Source organism: Callorhinus ursinus, unplaced genomic scaffold, assembly GCF_003265705.2.
Source record: "Callorhinus ursinus isolate GAN/ISIS: 27379988/994484 unplaced genomic scaffold, GSC_fseal_2.0 scaffold2, whole genome shotgun sequence".
Classification (NCBI taxonomy): domain Eukaryota; kingdom Metazoa; phylum Chordata; class Mammalia; order Carnivora; family Otariidae; genus Callorhinus; species Callorhinus ursinus.
Window position 1 is genome coordinate 99,634,624 of NW_027397064.1, and position 23,794 is coordinate 99,658,417.

General features: G+C 47.3%; 1 protein-coding gene and 1 long non-coding RNA gene across 3 annotated transcripts in view; both read right to left on the reverse strand.

Annotated features, from left to right (window-relative positions):
* The window catches only part of SCTR (secretin receptor), a 73,333-nt gene extending 65,078 nt beyond the window's left edge, over positions 1-8,255 (reverse strand). For both annotated transcript variants that reach the window (XM_073885114.1, XM_073885110.1), the window contains exon 1: positions 7,939-8,255. In XM_073885114.1, the coding sequence (XP_073741215.1) occupies positions 7,939-8,007 (69 nt within the window). In that variant the 5' untranslated portion in view covers positions 8,008-8,255. The remainder of the gene's footprint in view (positions 1-7,938) is intronic.
* Positions 8,256-13,145: 4,890 nt separating this feature from the next.
* LOC141371211 (uncharacterized) lies at positions 13,146-23,726 on the reverse strand. Its single transcript, XR_012375975.1, has 4 exons — positions 23,612-23,726; positions 21,289-21,440; positions 20,406-20,531; positions 13,146-14,822 (listed from the first exon to the last, which is right to left on the reverse strand). It is a non-coding gene; the product is annotated as an uncharacterized lncRNA (long non-coding RNA).
* Between the last annotated feature and the right edge of the window lie 68 nt (positions 23,727-23,794).

Genomic DNA, 23,794 nt, shown 5'->3' on the forward strand with positions numbered 1-23,794 from the left:
TTAACCAGCTGAGCCACCCAGGTGTCCCAGAACTGAATTGAATTTTAGAACACCCAGCTGGTGTCTGGTGAGTTGAATTGGTTGTCATTGTGAGGAAAAACCACATATATTTAGCACCATAAGTGAAATGTTTTGAGCAGAAAATCCCAAAATAGTTGGTACCAAGAATGGGATGCTGCTTCATAGTAAAAATGGCACCTCGGACCAAAGCACACTTAAAAATATGTATTCCTCATAAGTTCACTAAGAGAGTATAAGAAAAAAGGATTTTACTAAATGGTACTTTTCTTTATTATTTTAGTTAACCAAACAAAGACACATTACATGACTTTCCTCTTCAGTTTCAGATTTTGAGTCCAGGCCATCTTTACATCTGGAGTTTTAAAAATATTGCTGCAATCATGTCAAACTTTAAAAAGAATACTTGCACTGTGAAATTTTTCATATAACTTTTGTCTTTTGCTGGAATTTTAAATTAACTTTCTTTTTTCTTGTTAATCACAATATTCATAGGTCTTCACCTTATCACTTACATAGCATAGTTGCACTCCATGGTCCTGAATAGAGCAGCTCTGCCAAGGACCCTCTCTGGAACTGACTTCAAGGACTTCTTTGACTTTCTGGACTAAATTCTCTGTTTCAGAACTGTGGAACTGATCTGCCCATTGCCATCCTGGGTAAATTACACTTTTTTGTATCCCATATTTTATTTTATTTTATTTTATTTTTAAGTAGGCTCCATACCCAACGTGGGTCTTGAATTCATAACCCTGAGGTCAAGAGTCACATGCTCTACTGACTGAGCCAGCCAGCACCCCTGTATCCCATATTTTAGATTCAGTTTTGACTTTGCTGGGCATAACCTCTAGTAATTTTTTTTTTTAACAAAGGCACCTAAGTTGTAATCTTTCTCAGATTGTGTATCTAGTAGTGTCTCTGTACAAGTATCACTCTTTGATACGTCAGCACAGACCAGTCATGGCTGGCCCACTACAAGGTACAAGTTCATAACTGTTGCTTCATGATTGTGTGATTAGCTTTCACTGTCCCATTCTTTAGGGTATTTTCTCAGATGGTAGACATATTTTGAGGTGTCTGCTCAACCTATTAGGCAACAACTCTTCTCTGAGAAGACCCCTTCACGCTTAGGTGTATGGTGAGGTCCCATCTCAATGATCAGACCTTTGGAGAAAACCGATTCGAGGTTGGGACAATTTGCTTTCCTCTCCTGGATATTTGGTATTGTAAGGGGGAGTAAGGTCAATCAATCTCTCCCATTCCTAAAGCATGTACTCTTGGGCAACAATATTCTGTCTTTCAGAAAGCAACAGAAAACTTCAGTCTGCAGAGAGAGAGAATAAGCAAAACAAGAGAAGAAAGATGTCAAGAGAGAGTTCTGCTAGTTTAACTTTGGACTCTTGAATCTGAAAAGGTAAAATCTGGGAGGAGATAAAGTGAAAATCTACTGGATTCCGAAGAAGGTGAAGAGACTCAACATCACTCTGCCAATCACACTTGCCTGCCACACTCAACATCACTTGCCTGCCAACTTAGACTGGAAAGGAATTTTTTCAAGGGGGAAATAAAAGGAGACGTGGTACTAGCTAGTTTATACAATGAGAACTAAGAAGAGGAAACTCATTACCAAATAACCAGTTCAAAATGCAAAATTTCATCAAATACTTATTGGGCACCTACTCTAGGCCAAGCAATTGGTTCATCACTGGGGACATGAAGGTGAATGGGACATAGTTCCCGCTCTTGAAGCTCATGGCTTGAGGGGTCCAGAGAGGCGAACAGCTGAAGTACACAGCGAAGGCAGCGGCCAGATCATAAGGGAACAAGAGTGGAGGCAGGGGACGCGCCCTCCAGGAGGTGGCTCACGGCTTCGGGAAGAAGTGAGAGTCACTGGACCCAGGACAGCAACACCAGAACATCCCATAAAGAATAGGGCCCTCATGTGACAGTGAACAGGCAGATTGTGCAGCAGCAGGCCTTGGACTGAATGTCGGGGTGAGGGCAGGGGACAGTGTGACTCCCACGAGGCTGGTTTGGGTGCCCCCATAGTTTCAAGAACAGGAAAAACAAGGAAAAGAGAAGAGAAGAAGGCTTGGGAGCTGGTGTAAGATGAGTTTGGAAGGCTGGATTTATGACGGCGTAGGACTGCTGAGGAAGATCACACAGTAAGAGTGAGCAGAGTGAGGAGAGCAAGGGCAAGCCTGGACAAGAGATCCTTACAGGACTGAGAAGATGGAGTGCAAATGGTGATCAGAAGCCCATAAAGAGTAGAAGCCAACGGAGTGGGGAGTGGAAAGGAGGGAGGGTCCCGCACGGGATACCTCGAGAGGCGGGGGTCCCATGCCCGCTCTGCCCAAGACAGGTGTATGCCTGCCGTCTCGACATCATTACTGACAACCTCCCGTCTCTCTCATAAATCATGTGGTCCCTCTAGGTCAGACCAGGGCCAAAAAGGGTGTAATGAAGACAACGAAATTAAGGCCACACAAGAGACTGATTTCAGCGGGTGGTGGAGTGGGAGCGGGCGGTGGCAGGCTAAGAAATCAGTGTTAAGTGGAGGCAAGCATCATGGATGCTTCTTCCCAGAAGCTGGTCGTCAGGGGGCAGAGATGGAACAGCGGCTGGAAGACCCAGAGTGCAGAGGGAGGGCTCTTTACCACCTGGTTGGACAGACTTGGGCAAGTTGACCAGCTGATGGGGAAAGACGGTTAGAGGAAAATGGTAAAGACTGGGTACAATGGCTTGGCTGTGTCCTCTCAGGATGGGAGTCCCCATGGATTGGGAGCACAGGTGCAGGGACTGGCCACACTAGCTGGAGAAGTGCCTCTCTTCCACTCAGATGATGCTAGGGACTGAATCTGTGACACCCCTAAATTCCTATGTTGAAACCCTATCCCCCAGTGCGGCTGTATTTGGAGACAAGGCCCGGAGGGAGGTAACAAAGGTTAAACATGGTCATAAGGGTGGGCCCCTGATCTGATAGAATTAGTGTCCTTATAAGAAGAGACACCAGAGAGCTCAGGTAGTGATCTCAGGGTCCTGGGATCGAGCCCCGCGTTGGGCTCCCTGCTCAGTGGGAAACCTGCTTCTCCCTCTCCCACTCGCCCTGCTTGTGTTCCTGGCTCTTGCTGTCTCTCTCTCTGTGTGTCAAATAAATAAATAAAATCTTTAAAAAAAAAAAGCCAGATGTTGGTCGGAGGAAGTTCATTCTCTGACTCTCAGGGAATAGGAGGCAAGCTTGTCTATTGAAAATGAAAGAGGGGTTGGTAAGATCAGAAACATAGACATCAGGGAGAGCCCACTGGCAAGGGATCGATGTCAGACATACGGGGATTCTGGAGAAGACAGGAAAACTTAGGAATGCTGGCAGCATGGTGGGCTGGGACTTCAGGACAACACCAAGCAGAGATGTCCCTTCCCTGAATGCTCCTTGGAATCTGCCGGACATGGAATGTTGAGGCTGGTTGAGCCCCAGGATATTATTATTTTCTGGAGTCCACAGGAACGCTGAGCAGCCCTGTTTGTAATGTAAGCAGGTAGATAGGATCTGAGTGTTGTGGGTTTTGCCTTGGGCTGCAGGTTGTCCCAATGCCCTAGTGAAGGTCAGTGGAGAGAAACGTCAGCTTGCTAAGGGCAGGGAAGCAGGGAGTAAGTCGGGGGACATGGGAGGGCGCCACTGTGGGGGTGGAACTCTAACCCTGGTTATGAAGTCTGGGCTTTCAAAGACGGGTGCCAGGAAGAGAGCTATGCGCTCCCTCCTCCCTGGGCATGGAGGAAGCCATAAGGCAAGGATAATGGGGACAGAGTGGAGAGAGGTGGGCTCCGTGGGAGCGCAGAAAGGTGATGCCAAAGCTAAGAGAAGGAGCCCCCCAAAGAGTCTGGGAAGTGTACTGCCTGGTTGATTGATTTTGTGACCCCAAGCTCATCTCTGGCCCCTTTAATAAAAAGCTGTGTGTAGTTCAGTATTTGTTTTATGTTTTATAAAGTGATTAGATTAAACTGAAATTAATGTCACTTTGAGGCTTGGGAGAGCATTTTGCGACAGCCCCTTGGGTACCGGAAACCAGCGCGGGCCTCTTTCTGGGAGCAGATGCGGGTGCTGGTTAGGAATCCCGGGGTGGGGTCCTCACACCATGTCTGGGTGGGTGGCCCTGACAAATGGCTTCACCTCTCTCTGAGCCTCTGCTCCTTCTTCTGCACAATGAGGGTTATGAGAATAAAGTCAGATGGTGCTGGCAAGGACTTGGCAGAGTATCTGGTGTGAAGTGAGTGCTCAATAAAGGATACCTTTATCATTATCATCATCATTCACATTCATTTTAGAGATAGTAGCAATTCCAAAAGAAATCGACAAATATTTCCCTAGAAGATGAGAAGGTGACCTTTCAGGGATATAAAAAATCCCAGGGGCACCTGCGTGGCTCAGTCGTTAAGCGTCTGCCTTCGGCTCAGCTCATGATCCCAGGGTCCTGGGATCGAGACCCACAACAGGCTCCTTGCTCAGCAGGAAGCCTGCTTCTCCCTCTTCCTCTGCCTTCCATTCCCCCTGCTTGTGCGCGCGCGCTCTCTCTCTCTCCCTCTGTCAGATAAATAAATAAAATCTTTAAAAAAAAATCCCAGAGAGCCTCCTCTGAAGAGTTGTTAATAGCCAGCTCCTCAGGTGACCCCTGAAGGTCTTCCGAAAATTCTGCTCGCCCGGTTGCCACCGAGCTTGTCAGCCCCTGGAGGTAGTAGCACCATGGGCCAGACCCCCAAGCCAGGACCTTTTCTGTTTCTGAGCCATCCACTGAGATGGGAGGGAGAGAGGTGGAAGAGCAGGGAGGGAGGCTGGAGAAGATCAAGCCCCTTCTCGGCACAAGTCATTTTGTCTGCAAGTGGGTGTTCATCGGGGACCTTGGCTCTGATTCCCTGTCACCAAGCCCACTCTCCTGAATCCAACATGCAACTGGGCCCTATTGTTAGTTCTGCTCATGCGTTTCCCCTGAAACAGGACAACCTTTAAGGCAGTGGCTCTCGACTAGGGGGAGTTCTGCCCTCTCTGCCTCCCAGAGGACATCGGGTAATGTCTGGAGACATTTTTCTGTGGGCACAACGTGGACAGGTGCTCCTGGCTTCTACTGGGTAAAGGCCAGGGATGGTGCTAGATGGCACACAATGCGCAGGACAGCCCCCCATGACAAAGAATTCTGTGACTCCCCCTCTGTCCTCCGTATCCTCATTATTACTTCCCTCTGGCTTCCTCCAGGCCGGGGAAAGACCTAGCTCCCGTCCTGGCACCCCTTGCTGAAAGCCCAGATTTAATATCCGGGGTCACAGTGTCAAAGTTAAGAAACCCCACTTGAAGGAAAAGGCAACCCTCTCCACCCCACTTAACTCACTAAGGTTATCGAGTTGGAAGTTTGCCAGATGCCGCGGGTTCAAAAGTCCTACCTTGAGTGACTATTTTTCATTGGCTTGACACGGTTATGTACAATTTTATAAGCAAGGGTTGCCTTCAAGATGTGATTGTTTATTACTTGGCGCTATATGAAAGTGCCACAGCTTACGACACTCCCTTTGGATGTCATCGCTTCATTCATTCACTCACTCACTCACTCATTCACTCAACCAACACACACTCATTGAACTCCTTCTTACACTGAGACAGGCTCTAGGGATACAGGATGAGGATCCTTCCAGGTGAAAGTCCTCATGAGATTCATGGGCGTGGGAGAGCAAAGGGAGCTGTGGTCCACGTTTCCAATGGCGGTCTCAGAAAGCTGGCCCCTTCAGCCATCATCACTTTCTGGTTTCCATTTGCAAGGGACCCTCCTGACACTTCCCTGTATGGAAAGGCAAGGGGGGGAAGGTGGGGAGCAGTAATCAGCAGTTTGGCCTAATGATGCCCCATTAGGAAGATGCTTATGATCTCACACAATACGGGGGCCCCATATAAATAAAAAATTGTTTGAATGCCCTTAAATTTCCAAATCAAATGCCCGGCCACTCAGAGTCAAAGAAACAGAAGGTAAGCAGGGTTTCAAAGCCTGGGAAATACTCCAAACAAAGTAGGTCAGGTCCATTCTTGTTTATTACAGGAGTTCTTGCCAAGAAGTATGAGACCTCAGGTCTGGATAAGCCCATAAAATACCCAGAAGACCAAGACTTATACACAGGAAACCACCTTGTGATAATACAAGGCAGGACATGAGTGTATGAAAGCGACATGTAAAGGCAAAGGACATAAGGGAGAGCACCCTGCGTGACGGGGATCAAGCGATCTGGTTGCTAGTCCCAGCTCTACAGCTAACTTGTTGATTTGGGGCAACTCTCTTTTCTCTGTGGGTCTCAGTTCGCTCATCTGTAAAATAAGGGAATTCGACCAGAGCATCATGAAGCAGCCTTCCAAGGCACACTGAAGACTCAAACCAAGTGAAAGCTCTTATTTCCCCCTCTGCTTATTCCTGACATAACCTGGGGGCCCCTTGAGACTAAAAATGTAGGTTGAACCTCAGTCCTGAAGCCCAGCCACCTGTTGATTTCTTTTGACAACCTCAGGGTTACTGCAGATACTTAAGAAGGAGGTGGGGAAGGTAATAAGGAAGAAGCTATTACCTCTCCCATCCCTGGGCACTGAATAACAGCACACCCAGAGGCTTTGAATTGTCCCCAGGGTCCTGGGTGGCATTTCCCCAAATTGGGGCTTCCGATTAGTGAGTGGGTACTATTGCTGTAGCACCTTCCAACCACCAGGCCCTGCCACTGGTGAGAAGAGGCTCCAGGGTTACAAGGGAGCTGGGAACAAGAGTCCCAAATTCTACTTTTCCAAACTACTGCTGCTAGAATGTCACAGAGCTGCTGGACTGGCAGCGCCTGAGAATCAACACTCCCATCAGCTCTGGGAGTGAAGGGTTTTCTCATAATCAAACAGGAGAGGACTATAGGAAGGCAAGGTCATTGGACACCCGGAAAGACTCACCCAGGACAGAGACTGGAGACTCCAAAATGGGTTCCCAAGTACTTCGCCTGGGGAGTTTCTTGGGACAGAGGCCTTAAGGGCCAGTTTGCAATGCTGGTGGGAAGACGTGGTTCTGGAATCTGCACCCCCCCCCACTCCCCGCCCCACCACCCCCTCCCCATTCCTTCCACCCTGGCTGCCTGGGTGCAGCCACTCATTCACAAATCCCAGGGGGAGAAGCCCTGAATTCCAAGGCATTCCCGTGGGAAAGGAAAACAAGCCATCCACTCTGCCGTTCTCTTCTCCCCTGGACCGGGTTTTCGGAGATCAGCTCCTCCCAGGACCCCCCAGACATGCAGACTTTAGGGAGCCAAATCCCAAAGGGGAGGGAGGGAGCTGCTAACGGTCCCACCATAGACAGAGCCGGCAGCTCCAGCCAGAGCTTTCTGAGGTTTCCCCTTCTGCAGCCCTGGGGGCGTGTGTGTGTACGTGTGTGTGTGTGTGTGTGTGTGTGTGAGAGAGAGAGAGAGAGAGAGAGAGAGAGGGAGACAGAGAGAGAGAATGTCAAGGCTTTGGGGCCGACGGACATGGGTTCCAATCAACTTTTCCTAGGGCAAGATTTTTGGCCTCTTAGAGTCTCTGTTTCCTCGTCCGTAAAGAGAGGGGGACACTACCAATCTGGAAAGCCCATCAAGAAGTAGCGATGAAATAATGGAGGCAGAATGCCCAGCGCACACTAGGCACTGCTAGGGGCGCCTCCAGAGTTTCTGTCGGGGCACAGCCTGGAGGGAGGGGATGGCGTTGAGGGGAGAGGGGGTTTATCTTAGGGCTGCCTTCGCCGGGCGCACTTGCTTTTACTCCGGGGGAGGAGGCTATCTGGAGAGGAGCCGATAGAGATGATCCTTGGGGGGAGGGAACGAGGTGTCAGGGTTCCCCCTCCTCCACGGAAGATCTGGGGACCCACGGAGGGGAGCGGTACTCACCGTGTGCGCAGCGCAGGCGAGCAGCAGCAGCAGGAGCGGCCGCGGCCACAGCAGCAAGCGGGGACTCATGGTGCCCGGCGCGCTCCCCTGCCGGGCGGCGCGGTGGGGAGAGCGCCTCGACGGCCGCCCGCCCTGTGCGCACACCTGGCCCGGGAGCTCAGCGCCCTCCGCGGGGGCCCCGGCCGGCCGCCGCGTCCGGAGGAGCCATGGCTGTGGGCCACTCAGCCCGCGGCGAGCCCCAGGACTGCTCGTCCTCGGAAGAGGTGGCGGCGCGCTAAGCAGCCCAGCCCATTGATAAGGACGCGCGGCACGGCCGGCGCTCCTCCACCCAGCCGCTACTGGCGGGCAGGGGAGGAGGCGGAGGGAGCACGCGGGGGGCAGCAGGCGGCTCCAGCGGGCTCAGCCCGGGGGCGGAGGAGACCGGCAGAGGGCACGCGCTGTCTCAGCCTCGGACGCTGCAACACCCCCGAGTCCGGAAAGAGCGCCAAGTTCTGGGGCAGCCCTGCTGGCCGCCCGCCGATGGGCAACGTATGACACGGTTTTGAGTCTCGCATCTACTGATGCCCACGTTCGGGTTAAAAGAAGCTTGTGCCGGTGCCCTGCGGACATAGCGGGGGCTCCGTAAATGCCTATTGCATCGATCGGGTGGGACAGCTACGTGGCACTTCATTTCCAATTTTCATTTTGTGTTTCCTCCTTATTCAAGTCATACCCGCTCATTCTAGGGAATTTCATTCCCGTGGGCGCCATCACACGAGGAGGTTTAGATGATCAGGTGAGGAGCCTGTGGTCCACCCAGGCGTTTTGGGGGCTGCGCTGAAGATGAACCCCTGGAGGCTTTGGGCTCCTGGTGTCTCTGAGAAGCTATTTAAGCACCAGGCAGGTCCCTCCAGTAGCCTGCTCAACCTGTCTGAGTGCCCAGGTGACCTGGAGGCTGGCTTTTAGCCTCTCAGTACAAGATACCCTCAAACGGCTCTTACACACCCAATTTTTTTCTTTCTCTGTTTTTGTGCCCACTCCTTTCCTCTTGGCTCTCCTATGTTGGCCTTTCTCCCGGCACTTTAAGTACACATCAGCTCCTTGAATTCCCCCCAAGCCCCTTAGTGATATTATGCCCGTTTGACAGAGAAGGGCATTGAGGGTGCAGGAGGATCAATGACGTTGCTGGGTACCCGAGACTCAGAAGGTCAGTTGGGAAAGCCTGGCTAACCCTGATACCCCGATTTTCTGTGACTGACCTCTGGTCAGATGGCTGATCTGCCTTTTTTTTTTTTTTTTTTTTTTTAGCTAACCTGCTCTTAAAGCAGCATATTCTAGCCCATAGCAGCCTTCCTTACCTGAGGAGGCTATTGATAAGGTAAGGTTGGCAGATCACAGCAAAAATTAGAGGGAAAACAGTGCTTTGAGCTCTCAGGTCCACAATCAATGCCCAGGATATATTTGCCTCAAGTATATATGAACATGAATTCATTTGTAAGAACTTTTGCTACGGAAATACTCGCCCAAAGACTCAATGAAATATGTGCAAGGATGTTTGTGGAAGCACGAGTACCATAGCGGAGAACAGGAGATAATGTGCGTGGAAGGGGGACACTCAGCCCCACCCTTGATGTTTCCTTCCTCCCCTAGTGCAGCCATTAGTATAATCCTCCTGACCTGTCTCTAGCCCCTCATTAAGGCCCTCCCCCTAGCGCGCGCGCGCGCGCGCGCGCGCGCGCACACACACACACACACACACACACACACACACACACACATGCAGAGACAGGAAGAGCTCTACCAGTTTCATGCATTGGGGATAAGGACTGACATGAAGTTCTGCAACCCCCCTTTCTTTGACAACTCCCCCACCTGCAGAGAGCCTGTAAGTGGATCGCTGGTGCCAGGCTGTCATTGCTGGTCAAGACTCTGTGTTGATCCAGTATCACCAGTGACGGGGCGGGGGCTTCTGAGTAATTCTGCAGTTCAATGTTAGAAAACCCGCTTGCCCACAGGTATAAACGCATTCTCCAAGATCAACTTTATCGTTCATGAAAGTGATATTTGACCTCATCTGTCTTAATCTTATTTCTTAAATGGTTCAAGATTAGGGCTGGAAAGAATGTTGTTACACCCTAAATGTACATCAGAAAGTGCACGCTGTAAGGACTTGGCATTTTTACTATATAGACTTCCGTGTTGCTCGAATATTTTCTTTTTTTTTATAGATTTAATTTATTTATTTGACAGAGTGAGAGTGAGAGCACAAGCAGGGGGAGGGGCAGAGGGAGAGGGGGAAGCAGGCTCCCCTCTGAGCAGGGAGCCCGATGAAGGGCTTGATCCCAGGACCCTGGGATCATGACCTGAGCCGAAGGCAGACACTTAACCGACTGAGTCACCCAGGTGTCCCTCGAATATTTTCTGTAACCACTGTGTGTATTGCTTGTTTGATGGGAAGAAATTTCAAGAAAACAATACAAAAATGGAATCTGTGCTCTATACAAGAGCCTCATGATCGCCAGGAAAAAAGCAGAACCACATCTGTTCTGGACAATTTAATAAATTTCTGGCCTGTGGCAAGCCATTCTCCCTTAAATGGTAGGCTCTGTCTCTCTGAGCATTGAGAAAAGGGTCTGAAGGGCTCCACAAGAAACCCATTTACAAGCCATGCATGCAGCTAGTGGCTTTATAAAACCTGCCTGAGAAAACAATTTTCATAATAGGGGTGGAAGGGAAAAGGTAGGGAATTAACAAGGTGTTTGATACCTGCCATGCGCTAGAGAGCCCTTTAGGCAATTGGAGTGTGTTACCGTAGTCAGTCCTCCAGGACTATATGAGAGACGTTTAGTTTCCTTGATCAATGAGATGGGACCTTGAGGCTTAGGAAGGTAAGCACTCACCTCCAATAACACAGCTAATGAAGGGCAGGGGCAGGATTTGAACCCTGGACTGCGCACAAAGCCTTTGCCTTTACCTTTTGCACTGTACTAGGGTTCCTTTCAGTCATGAAGATGACTTTATTACCCTCGGGCTTCCAGAGTGCTTTTGTAGGCATCATCTCAGTTGACCCTGGAAATAGCCCCCTGGGGGTGAAAGGACCAGCAGCCATGGCCAGGCAGGACAGGGAGAACCCTTTGCACAGGTGGTTTCACTGAAGAGTGTTTAATGAAAGGACCATTGAGGTGCGGGGGTATGGGCAAGGTTAAGGGAACCAACAAGGGACAGCGAGGTGCCAGGGACTAGCAACGGTGGGCCTAAAAAGGATGGTAAAGACTCTCTCCTTGATGAAACTTGAGCTCAACTCCTCAGAGCCCTCTTCTTGTCTAGGCCCGGACCTTGACCCCTCTGTCTGGCCTGCCCAGCCCACTCTCAGCAAGAGTCCCACTGTCCTCAGCTTAGTGAGAATCCCTCCAACTCTTTCCCCCCCCTTCCAACTCTTCTAAAAATAATTTTTTATTAACATAGAATGTATTATTTGTCCCCCCCCAACTCTTGATAGCAGACCAACCTTGATATCTGATCAAATTCCTCATCCCCCACCTCTGATGTCTCAATCCTGGCCTGCCTTCAGCAAGAATCCTGCTAAGTCCTGCTAGCGAGAATCCCCCACCCTTGATGTCTCCTCTTAGTGATCGGTCCACTGCCCCCCTCACCCTGCTCCTTGGCCATAAATCCCCACTCGTCCTTATTGTGTTCCAAGATGAGCTGGGTCTCTCTCCCCTATGGCAATACTCCTGTAGTAACAGTCTTGAATAAAGTCTTCCTTACCATTTTAACAAGTGTCAGAATAATGTTTTCTTTAACAAGGGTCCAGGAGAGAAAACAGTGTCCCAGAGGTTGGTAAGAGCTGTCCTGGAGTCACCCTCGGAACTTAACCATAGAGGGAGGCAGCCACTATCAAAGTTATGGCCCTGGCAAGGGGTCAAGTGGTCAGATAAATACCCTGACTTCCCTTCTCCTGTCCATTGATCTGGTGATGTCTTCCATTGGCTGAACACAACCCAGTGCCAGAGATAAGGCAGACAGATGAGAGAGAGAAACTATCCATACAGTTTACTTGCGGGATGGAGAAGGGAGAAAATGGGTTTGGGAGGGAGGAGGCAAAAGGAGAACAACCCCACTTGGAATATCATACCCATTGAGCAGATGAAGAAACTGAGATGTGATGAGGCTGTAGCTCAAAATCCCACATTTGGGAGGTAGGCTTGCTGGTACAGAACTCCGGACTTTGGGTCCCCAGCCCTGAATTGTTTCTGTCCCACACCCATCTCCCCCAGCTCTAGTGATGGAAAACCACAGCAATTATTTATTATCATTTCACAGTTCTGGGGGTTGACTCTTTTCAGAGCCTCTCCCCGGGGCACCTGGGGGGCTCAGTTGGTAAAGCAGCAAGCAGCCAAGTCTTGATTTCAGGTCAGGTCATGGGAAGGAGCCCCAGTGGGGCTCCATGCTCAGCGGGGAGTCTTCTTAGGACTCTCTCTCCCTCTCCCCCTTCCTCCACCCCCTCTCAAATAAATAAATAAATCTAAAAAAAAAAGTCTCTCCCAGGGTTGCAGTCAGACTGTGGCTAGGACCAGAGTTACCCTAAGATGCACTCGGTCAAATGGCTGGGGCCAGAGCAGCTGGGGCTCCTCAGGTGTCCCCCGCTGTCTCTGTATGCTTTCTCCACATGGTTGCAGTGGCTCATGATCCCAAAGGTGTGCATCCCAAGAAAGAGCAGGTGGAAACTATTGTGATTGATGACCCAGCCTGAAAATCACACATTACTGCTTCTGTTGCTTCGTATTGTCCATATTACCAATCTATCTATCATAGTCACTAACTCAGAAAAGGAACTGGTGAGCCCTGGCACGCTCGGCAGCCAAGCGGTTGGGGGCGGGGGGAATCCCAAGACAGGCGGACAAATTGAAAGGAGAGCTCCTGGCTGGGTTTGCACACCCTGTTGCTCAACAAACTCAGATAAACTCGTGGCAAGCGAAGCCAGTAACTCACGAGACGAGGGTTTGGGAAAGAGAAAGGGAGAAATTTCTTTCGGGTGCCTGCAGCGGTGGGGAGGTGGCAGGCTCAAGCCTTAACAATCGATCTTCCCGGCCCGAAAGATGTGATTGTGATTTGATGTTTGAGTCCAGGAGCCTCTTCCCGGCCCGAAAGATGTGATTGTGATTTGATGTTTGAGTCCAGGAGCCAACGGCCAAGAAAGAATTCTTGAGACGTTTTTAGTGCAAAAAAAGGTGGTTTTATTAAAGCACAGGGACAAGGCCTGTGGGCAAAAAGAGCTGCTCTGGGATTGTGAGGAGCAGCTGGTTATATACTTTTAAGTTGGGAGACAAAGGAAGTTTCCAAAAGGACTTTCATATGTTAAAGAAGACTTTACAGGATCCTGGAGACCTGGCTATTGTCAAGCTGAGGTTGTTTTCCTCTAGCAAGGCATTAACATTAAAGACAGTTGGGAGTCCTGGAGGAACGTCTTTCTCTGCCTGTCTCAAGTGTTTGTCGACGGGCGGCCAGTTATAAGGACATTTAATTTTATCTACAATTCTTTTGCCTTTGTTCTCCACATCAAGATGGACATCTAGAGTCTTCTAGAGAGAGGTTGGGGGCGGGGGCGGTGTGCAAGAGAGCTGTGGGAGAACAGGTGACGGTCATGGGTGGGGATCGATATGTGTTCAGCACAAGATCATCGTGGGGAAGGGGATGTGTGGGATGTGATCTTCTAGGCATTCCAAATCCTATGAAGGCTTTCCTGGTCTGGTGGTTGGAATGTTCAGGTTATTGCAAAATGTCTTGTCAATGCCCCAAGAAAGCGTGATAAGAAATAAGCACAATGGTTTTAAGTTAGAGCTGAGTTAAGGGGGTCTTCACTATTTCTGGTTAAAACTGTTGGGGTCTACAGTTGAGCAAGAGGGCTCATTGACATCCAGACAATCACAGAAGCCTGCCCAGGTTCAAGGGAAGCAGCAAAGACTCAATCTCTTGATGAGAGAATGAGAAGATTCTGGAAGAGTGTGTGAAACCATAAATACCATTATGGCCATTGTGGGGAAATACCAAACTATACACCTTCTAAACTTCATTATAACCCCCATGAGTGATGGAGAGGGGCCATCTCTCTCTCTCTTTTTTTTTTTTAAGATTTATTTACCAGTTTGAGAGAGAGAGAGAGAGTGGAGGAGTGGGGGAGAGGGAGAGGGAGAGAGAGAATCTCCAGCAGACGCCCTGCTGATTGTGTGGAGCCCAGTGCATTCCATTTGTTAAAAAAAAGTCTGTACCAGGAAGAGAGCTATGCCCCAAGACAACTCCTATCACCTAAGAGACACTTATCCATATAACAAGACAAACCTTATTTATCATACATTTTCTCCCCTCCCTTTCCCATAACTTGCCTCCCCAGCCCAGAAGTCCCCAAACCCCCTTTTCCTTTGTTTAGCCTAAAATGGTATATACACTTCAATCATCTGACCACCTCCCTGAATCTCATTTCCTTGAGAAACTCCAGCGCATCTGCAAGGTCATTACTACTGCTTTTGCTCTTGTTAATCTGTCTTCTATCAGATTGATTTGCAAGCTTCAGCCATTGAACCTGGGAGGGTAGGGGTAAAAGATTTTTTCCTCCCCTACAATACAATCCCCCAAAAGCTAAATTTTAAAAATCCCTGGTGCCCAAAGGGAAAGAGATCTTTTCTCCTCTTCCTTCTCTTTTAGCATTTCCTTTAGAAAACTTGTAATTAGAAATCTCCTCCATGTCTTTGAGATGTATGTAAATCTTTTTAAAAAGGAAATAAGCCTATTGCCAGTTTTTCTTGAAGGCGGTGGATCCATCTCTATGAAATGTGGATACCAAGGCGCCCCAGCTCTCTGTCACTGTGGGAGGTTAGTGCAGACATTTGGCTCCAAGTTGTAATTTCCTGCTTGTCAAAAAGATACGAGAAGTTTTATTTTCCCTTGGGATAAAGACAATTAACTGCCTGGCTCTATAAAAGGGTGAGATTTCTATTTGTCTTTGCCATCTCTTTTGTGGCTTGTCAATGATGTGCATTTCAGGCTGGTTTAATGCTTAATAATAAAACTGATTCATTCTTTTCTTCATTCGGTGGAGAGAGTTCACCTGGTTGACCAGAGATTTTATTTTAAATTACTTCTCCAACAAATTAGTTTTTTGCATTTTTCCAGGAACAATAAACACTTGTTAGAGAACTAATTAAGCCCATTCATTCAATGAATATTCATTGAGTACCTACTCTGTTCCAGGTGGCTATGAGACAATGATAGAGGCCTGGGGGAAATTGCCCGTGGAGATCTCAGCCCAGTGTACAAAGCCTGGGGTACTTTAATTGCATCCCCTCCCAGGAGGCCCAGCAAGATGATGGAGGCTGGTGGTCAAGACTTCAGAGGTTTAACGCAACCACATAGTTAACAAACCAATTGATGGGCTGAAGTGAACAACTACAGGATATATGGTGGATACTGTAAACCACGATTCATTATATGGGAGCCTGTACCAAACCTTGTGGGTTAATGTATGAGGTCACCATTCTCATAGGTAAAATATATTTGAATATCGATAATTAAAAAGGTTCAATCTAACAGACATCTGTTGGTGTGTCTGGCTGGCCTCCATTCCCCCCCTTCTGGTACAAGGATCTCCCTTCCCCTCCTCCACTCTCGGACCTTGTGGCTTGGCGGGGGGGCCTTTCACCAACAGCAGCCCGGGGGTGAGCACATGACCCAGACCTAGGGTGAGGAGAGGCAGCACCACCAACTAAGGACAGTAATTGGTTCAGGGATGCGCATGTAACAGATGCTGGGCTAATAAGAGTGGCACTACCAAAACCCATGCATTAGCATTATACCAAAGCTAGTACCAAGATGGCAGCCCTCCCACATCATGAAGAGTCCTGGTTTAGAATGAAGCCCACACGGAGTGGAGAACCAAGAGACCAAGAAAGACAAGATCCCAACACTATCCTCTGGTACCTAGATGCAGCTGTGACTGAAGCCTCTCTTGATAGAAGATAGGTAGATAGATACATTTTTAACTCTTTTTACTTCTGAATTCATTCTGTCACTTGTAATCTCTTTCTGTCACTTAAATCCGCTTCTGTCACCTGTAAAAATTTCCCCTGGCATACACGTAAGGAAGGCTTCCTGGGAAAGTGACGTTTGAGCAGAAGGGACTGGTTTGGGGGTAGGGAATGAGGAGAGCATTGGGAAGGAGTGAGGAGTTGCCTGTCCCTGGGTGTCTGGGTTTAAGGCCTTCACCAAATGACCACACCAATGAAACGAACTTGCTCTGCCCCTTCAGCTGCTCAATAAACCAAACAAAAAGGTCTGTCCTCTCTTGAATGTGAGCTTTTCTGGAGCCCAGGTAATGTATTATTGATGAGCCATAAATAATGGGGCAAGCATGATTTCCTATTCAGTGCTGAAGTACAAAGGTATAACACTGACATTTTAATGAGGTTTTTATGGTCCAGGCTCACTGTTTACACTCTGGAAATGTGGGCTGGCTTTCTCAGGAAAGCAGTTTTTCCTTTACTTTTCTTATTTTCCTCCTCCATTTGTCAGCATCCTTTTAAATATTTATATTAAATATTATCATTAAAACAGATCAAATAAAAGAGAGCAAATAAAACCATATCTGAAAGACAATGTTGCCAGTGTTCCCAAGGCCTTATCTTCACTGGAGGGAACAAAGAAAGATCAGGTGCACCCCGACCTCCCAGAGGCTCCCCACATTTCTGCCTGATTAGGCAGTTTGGCTTGGTGTACAGAAAAGAATGCCGGCAACAAAACAACCTGGATTTAAATCCTGACTTAGGCATCAATTCACCATGTGACCTCGGGCAGTTACTTTATTTATCTTTTTTTAAAAGATTTTATTTATTTGACACACAGAGAGAGGGAACACAAACACGGGGAGGGGGAGAGGGAGAAGCAGGCTCCTCGCTGAGCAGGGAGCCTGATGCGGGGCTTGATCCCAGGACTCTGGGATCATGACCTGAGCCAAGGGCAGACGCTTAACGACCGAGCCACCCAGGCATCGGGCAGTTACTTTAGCCCTTCAATGCTAATATCCTCATCTGTGTAATGGACAAATAATACCGATCTTTCAGCATTATCACAAGGTTGAAAAAAAATCAGTGGGATTAAATGGCCTGCATATACAATTTGAGATGCATTTGGCTCCAGATAACAGACAAAACAACTTAAGTTGGCTGAAGTAGTGATAGGGATGGATACTGGCTCACGTGACTGAGAGTCCAGAGACAGAGCATACTTCGGGGTGGACTTACGCATGGTTCAGGTTCTGTTTGTGCCTGGTTCTCTTGGCTTGGCCCAACCCTGAGTTGCATAAGCTCAGGCTGGTAGCAAGATGGCTACAGCAGTTCTGTACCCTCCCATCCACAGTCAGTGCCAGAGAAAAGAGAATGTGGTACTCTCTTAAGATGCTGATGCTTCTCCATTGAGAGGTGGAGTCTGTTGGGGAGGAAGAATTTACTCTGCCTGTCGAGGTCCTTCTAGCTGGACTAAAAAATCTAGTGGACATGAGACAGATGAACGGGAAAAAGTCAAATTTAATATCATATATTTGGGGAATCCACACAGACAAGAAATTCCTAAGACAGGTGATATAAGTTATATATGTCATTCTGAACTAAGGAGGAGGGGCTAGGGGCCTGGGACTTCAAAGGGAAGAAAAGCAATTCACAGGAAGCTGAAAAAGAGTAAATGCTTGGTAAACAAATGTTTGCTGGACCCCTCAAAAACAAGGGGACATGGAGGACTTTGATCCAACAGGCCTTGCTGCGTCCCTCCCTGCATGCCACACCTAGTCCATAGTATAATGTAGTTGTCTATGGTAATAGCTCCCTTCTTGGATGAATTCCTCTATCTACATTCTTTTCCGGGGTGGGGGGAACTAAAGAGCTTTTCCTAGATCTGCTGGGTATTGATTGATTGCTTTTTAAATGAAAATAATCTTCATGCCAAAGTGGCCCATCTTGGAGTGGTCTGCCCCTATAAGTTTATGTAGGGGCCAAGGGCAGACCACTCCAACCTTGAGATCAAGACCTGAGCTGAGATCAAGAGTTGGATGCTTAACCAACTGAGCCACCCAGGCCCTCCTACCTGAGTGGATCTGTGAAGGGCCTCAACCAATGGAATGAGGTTGGAAGTGGTCCTGCACAACTTTCAAGGCTAGGTCATAAGGCTAGCTTGTGCCTGGCTCTCTTCCAGAATACTTGTCTTCAGAATCTAGTGACCGTTTTGGGAGGAAGTCCAGGCCATATGTGGGTATTTTGGCCTAGAACCTCATCTAGGTTTCCACCTGGCAGCTTTAGCATCAACCACCAAATGATGCCTTCAGACAAGTCCACCTCCCCGCTTTTGAGTCTACAGGCCATCTCTGCTGTGCCCTGTCTGAATTCCCTTCCCAGAAAAATCATGAAAGAGTAAAGGATTATAGTTCTAAGCCACTAAGTTTTAGGTAATTTGTTATGGAGCAATACATAATGAAGACAACATAAAATTTCTTAAAAATCCTACAAGACAAAAACTATTAAGAGCAAAGTCAAATGACAAGCTAGGGAAACTTTTTGCAACAAAAGACTGTACTATAGAAAGGCTGTAATATAGAATGACTGTACTATAGAAAGACTGTAATATAGAAAGGCTGTACTATAGAAAGACTGTAGTATAGAAAGACTGTAATATAGAAAGGCTATAATATAGAAAGAGCTCCAGTGATTCAATAACAAAAAAATCAAGAACCAAATGGAAAAGAGTAAGGGACATGAACTTACAGAAAAGGCAATATAAATGTCTTGTAAACATATGAAAGCATACTCACTTTTACTCATCATTAGAGAAATACAAAATAAAACCATACTGAAATCCTACTTTTCACCCACTGGATTGGCAAAAACATAAAGGTTTTATAATATATTCTGTTAGGGTGGTCATAAGGAAACCAGCACTTTGATACATTATAAGTAGGAGTAAGAATTAAGAGAAAGGCCATTGAGGGCAACATGACAATAGTTATCAATATTACAAATGCACAGACGCTCTGACCTAACACTTCCACTTTGGGGACTTTTCCTATAGATATACTCACATGCATATGAGTGAATGTATGTACAAGTTTGTAGAAATGGCATGTGTACTTATATAAATCATCACAACGTCGTTTATATGGCAGAAGATCAGGAACAACCTAAATATTCAATAATAGCAAACTGATTACAGAAGTTATGGAATTTCTGCAGCCAGAAAAAACAATGAGGAGGGGGTTGCCTGGCAGGCTCAGATGTCCCTATTTGGGCTTTTAAACAGGGGGTGAACTTCTTATAAATGCAAGCATACATATAATTGCTTGTGAATGAATAATGTATTCCTAAAAGATAAATAGGAATCTGGTGGGTGCCTGAGGGGCTCAGTTGGTTAAGCGTCCAACTCCTGGTTTCGGCTCAGGTCATGATCTCAGGGTCGTGAGATCGAGCCCCATGTTGGGCTCCATGCTCACTGGGGAGTCTGCTTGAGATTCTCTCTCTCTCCTTCTGCCCCTCCCCCTGCTCACATCCGTGTGCACACTCTCTCTCTAAAAGTAAATAAATAAATCTTTAAAAAAGAATCTGGTAACATGGGTTACCTCTGGGAAACGAAACCTGGTGATTAAGGACAGGGGTAGGAGGGAGATTTTTTACTTCTCAGATTTTGAACCAATATGAATATATTGTCCATATGCCAATTCTATACACACACACACATAAGTATATGTATATATAAATTTAGATCTCACTTGGCATAACTCATTAATGACTTTATCTACAAATATCTTGGAAGTCCTACCATGTGCCAGACAGTGTACAAGGTGATGAGTATACAGTGGTGAACAAGTCAGCCTTCCTGAACTGATAGTCCAGGAAGACAGACATCGAGAGGTAAGCCCATTGGTCTAGAACCACATTCTCCAGTAAGTGCATTGAAGGGAGAGCAGCCAGTGCTGGGAGACAAGGTGGTGGGGTAGGGCCTGATTTAGAAAGGAAAGCCAGGGAAAGCCCCTCTAAAGAAGAGATCCTTAGGCTGAGCAGGAATTAGCTAAGTTTCCGGTTATTTATCACTGCAGTTGTATATATGCCAAAGCCTGCAGGCTGGAAACAACAATTTTATTATTTCTCATGAATGTTAGGGTCAGAAATTCAGGCAGAACTGGATTGGGCAGTTAAAGCAGTCACAGACCCACCCACATTCAAGGGGAGGGCACAGGGACCCCATGAGAGGAGCCTCAGAATTTCCAGCCAGCTTTAACCCACCACACCAGGCAAAGGGATGTGGTGGGGTGGAGCCTGTGGAGCGTGCAGTAAGAGAAGGTGGAGAGAGAAGGCCGTAAGTAACGTCCTGTAGGCCTTGCAAGTTTTGTTAAGGATTTTACATTTTCTTTTCTGTACAATGTGAAGACATCGAGGAGTTTTAGGCAAGGAACTTACCTGTTCCCCTTGTGCTTCTGAAGCTGACGCTTATAGTTTGTAGCTTCTGTGCCTGTTTTCACACCCATTTCATTCACTTAGTTTGGCAGAGCCTGGGATACCTTTGTATTCTTCTCACTGCAAACTCTCAGCAAAATAAATGAGAAATACATAAATGAATTGGTTAAATAATTGATCATTGAAAACAGCTATCATTGTAGGGCATCAGTTTAGTGATTCTCAAATTTTAATGTGTCTGTGAATCCCTGGGGGATCTTATTAATATGCAGGTTCTGATTCAGTAGGTCTGGGGTGACCTGAAATTCTGCATTTCCTTTTTTTTTCTTTTTAAGATTTTATTTATTTATTTGACACGGAGAGAGAGACAGTGAGAGCAGGAACACAATTAGGGGGAGTGGGAGAGGGAGAAGCAGGCTTCCTGACTAGCAGGAAGCCTGATGCAGGGCTCAATCCCACGACCCTGGGATCCTGACCTGAGCTGAAGGCAGACACTTAACGACTGAGCCACCCAGGCGCCCCGAAATTCTGCATTTCTAACAAGCTCCTGTGCTACAGTTCATACTTTGAGTAGTGAGTGTTTAGAAATCATTGTATCTCAGGGGCAGCTGGGTGGCTCAGTTGAGCATCTGCCTTCAGCTCAGGTCATGATCCCAGGGTCCTGGAATCGAGCCCCTCCTTGGGCTCCCTGCTCAGTGGGAAGCCTGCTTCTCCCTCTGCCCTCCCCTCTCCTCCTCTCTCCCCTCCCCACTCCCTCCCCTCTCTGCTCCTCCCCCTCCCGCTGCTCGTGCTCTCTCTCTCTCTCAAATAAATAAATAAAATCTTAAATAAAAAGAAAATCATCGTATGTTTTCAGTCAAAAAAAGAGATAATGGGATGTGGGTACCAGGCAAGCAGAGGTGAGATGATGTCATCCAGGTCCAGAATCTTCTTCCTGTCTCCTTGTTCTGCTAATCCTGCTCACCAGCTTCACCTTCACGCTCAGGCTTGCCCTGGCTTCTGATGGCTGCTGCACTTCCAAGGAATCACTTTAGGAGACTACAGTGTCCAGAAAGAGAAAGGTACTGTATTTATGTGTGTCTCTTTCTTAAGAGAGAGGAAGCCTTTTCCAGAGGTTCCCCCAGAAGGCTTTCCCTAATGTCTCTGTAGCCAGAATTGGTTACATACTCAATGGTAAATCAGTCATTAGCAAGAGGATGGGGAGTTCTGTGACTGACAAGAGGATGGGGAGTTCTGTGACTGACATAGACTAATCAGCATCTATTGCTGGAAGTGAGGATCTGGGGAACTGGGGCTGGGGAGGGTCCCAAGCTAGAAGGTGGGAGTAGACAACCAGCAGTGTCCACTACACTATAATATGCAATTTGGTGAATTGTACAGAGACCTACATATTACACCTATATCTATATATCTATTTGTATGTCTATCTTTACATATAAAATAGGGAATTAGGCACTTTTTCTAAGAAAAAAAATTTTAAGACAAATTAAAACGTGTTACCCAATACCCATTAACAAGTGTACGGAAACAAGCATTTGATGATTTCAGCGGGAGTGGAAAGGTCTGGGACTGTGGGAAACAAAGTCTTTGTTCTAAAATCTACAACCTTGTTGGGGCAACAAAACAGAAAGAACTGAAACAACCTACTATATAAGCAAATGGATCTTTTTCACGCACTTGTCCAACAGTTACTGGGTAATCACTATAAACAAAGATCTCTGTCAAGGGCTGTGGGAGATCTAAAGATAAGGCACAGTCCCCTTTTGATAAGAATTTCAGTTTAAGACACACAAGTAATAATGGGTGCAACATATAAAAAGTTAAGTGCCAAAAAAGATGCTAGAACAAAGTGTATGGAACTCAGAGTAAGGAAACAGTCCTTTTGACTCGGAGGGCTATGGGGAGGATAGAAGATATCTCCAGACTAGCCTTGAAAGGGAGTTTTTTTTTTTTTTTTTAAAGATTTTATTTATTTATTTGAGAGAGAGAGAGAGAATGAGAGATAGAGAGCAGGAGAGAGAAGAGGGTCAGAGGGAGAAGCCGACTCCCCGCTGAGCGGGGAGCCCGATGTGGGACTCGATCCTGGGACTCGATCCTGGGACTCCAGGATCATGACCTGAGCCGAAGGCAGTCGCTTAACCAACTGAGCCACCCAGGCGCCCAAAAGGGAGATTTTTAATCAGAGCTGTTGGCAGCGGGGAGGGACTGGAGAATAGGAAGATGGGAAAATGAGTATTCCCAGTGTGCGTGGGGGGGGATCCACATACAGCACAAGTGATGTGGGTGTGGGGAAGGCAGATATTCTTACTGGATTCCTACTATAATGTCTTATCAACACGAAGCCATAAATAATATCAAGCAAGGGTCAAGGCATGCAATGAAAAAAAAAAAAAAGAAACACATATAACAAACAAAGCATACAATGAAAACTCCTAGGAAAAGAAAAGCTTGAATCATCTGTGTAAGGAATAATGTCCGTGGGCGAGCAGGGTGGAGGAGACAGGACAGAAATTCTGGGGAGCAAGTTATGGTTTATGACTCCTAAATATCAGTATCAGAACAGAAACAGTTTCTTCAGTGAATAAATTGCAACAACAACAAAAAGATATGGACGGAGACTCTGTCGATTAAAAGACACCTAAAGGACATATCAGTCTATTGTAATGTGTGGATTTTATTTGAATTCTGATTCATTCAACTCTAAACATGACATTTACGACATTCGTGGGGCCGTTGAGTATTGGGTATTTGAAGATGTTAAATTACTTTAATTTTTTAAGGCACTGGCATTGTGGTTATGTTTTTAAAGAACTTTTATCTTTTGGAGCTATATCCTGAAATATTTACGGATGAAATGATGCCTGGGATTTTCTTCAAAATAATACGGGGAGTAGGGGAAAGGTATAGAGGAAACAAGATTGACCGTGATTTGATCATTGTTACAGATGGGTGTTGAAGGTTCATCATACTATTCTGCCTACCTTCGTATATGTTTTGAAATTTACCACAACAGAAAACGTAAAACAAACTATACTTAAGTATTAAGTGAATCCGTGAACGAAAAGTCTGTGAGGAAGCTCTGCCCACGGAGCTGGGGAGGCCCCGCCCCTTTGGGCCAGCCCCTCTCCCGCCGTCGGCTCTCGCAGGGTTCCAGTTTATAGTGTCTCCCGACTTTCTCACTTCCCCTCGGGAATCCATTGCCCTCGCACCTCATAAGTCGCTCTCTCTATTCTTCCCCAGGCCCCACAGACTGCTCCGAATCCCCAGAAGTCACCCGTGGCCCCCGGACCTCGAGCCGCCGCCGCCCGGCTCCCCCCCCCCCCCCCCCCCCCCCCCGGGGGGTTTGGTCGCGCCCCGCCGCAGCCCCCCCCCCCCCCCCGCCCTGGCGCCGG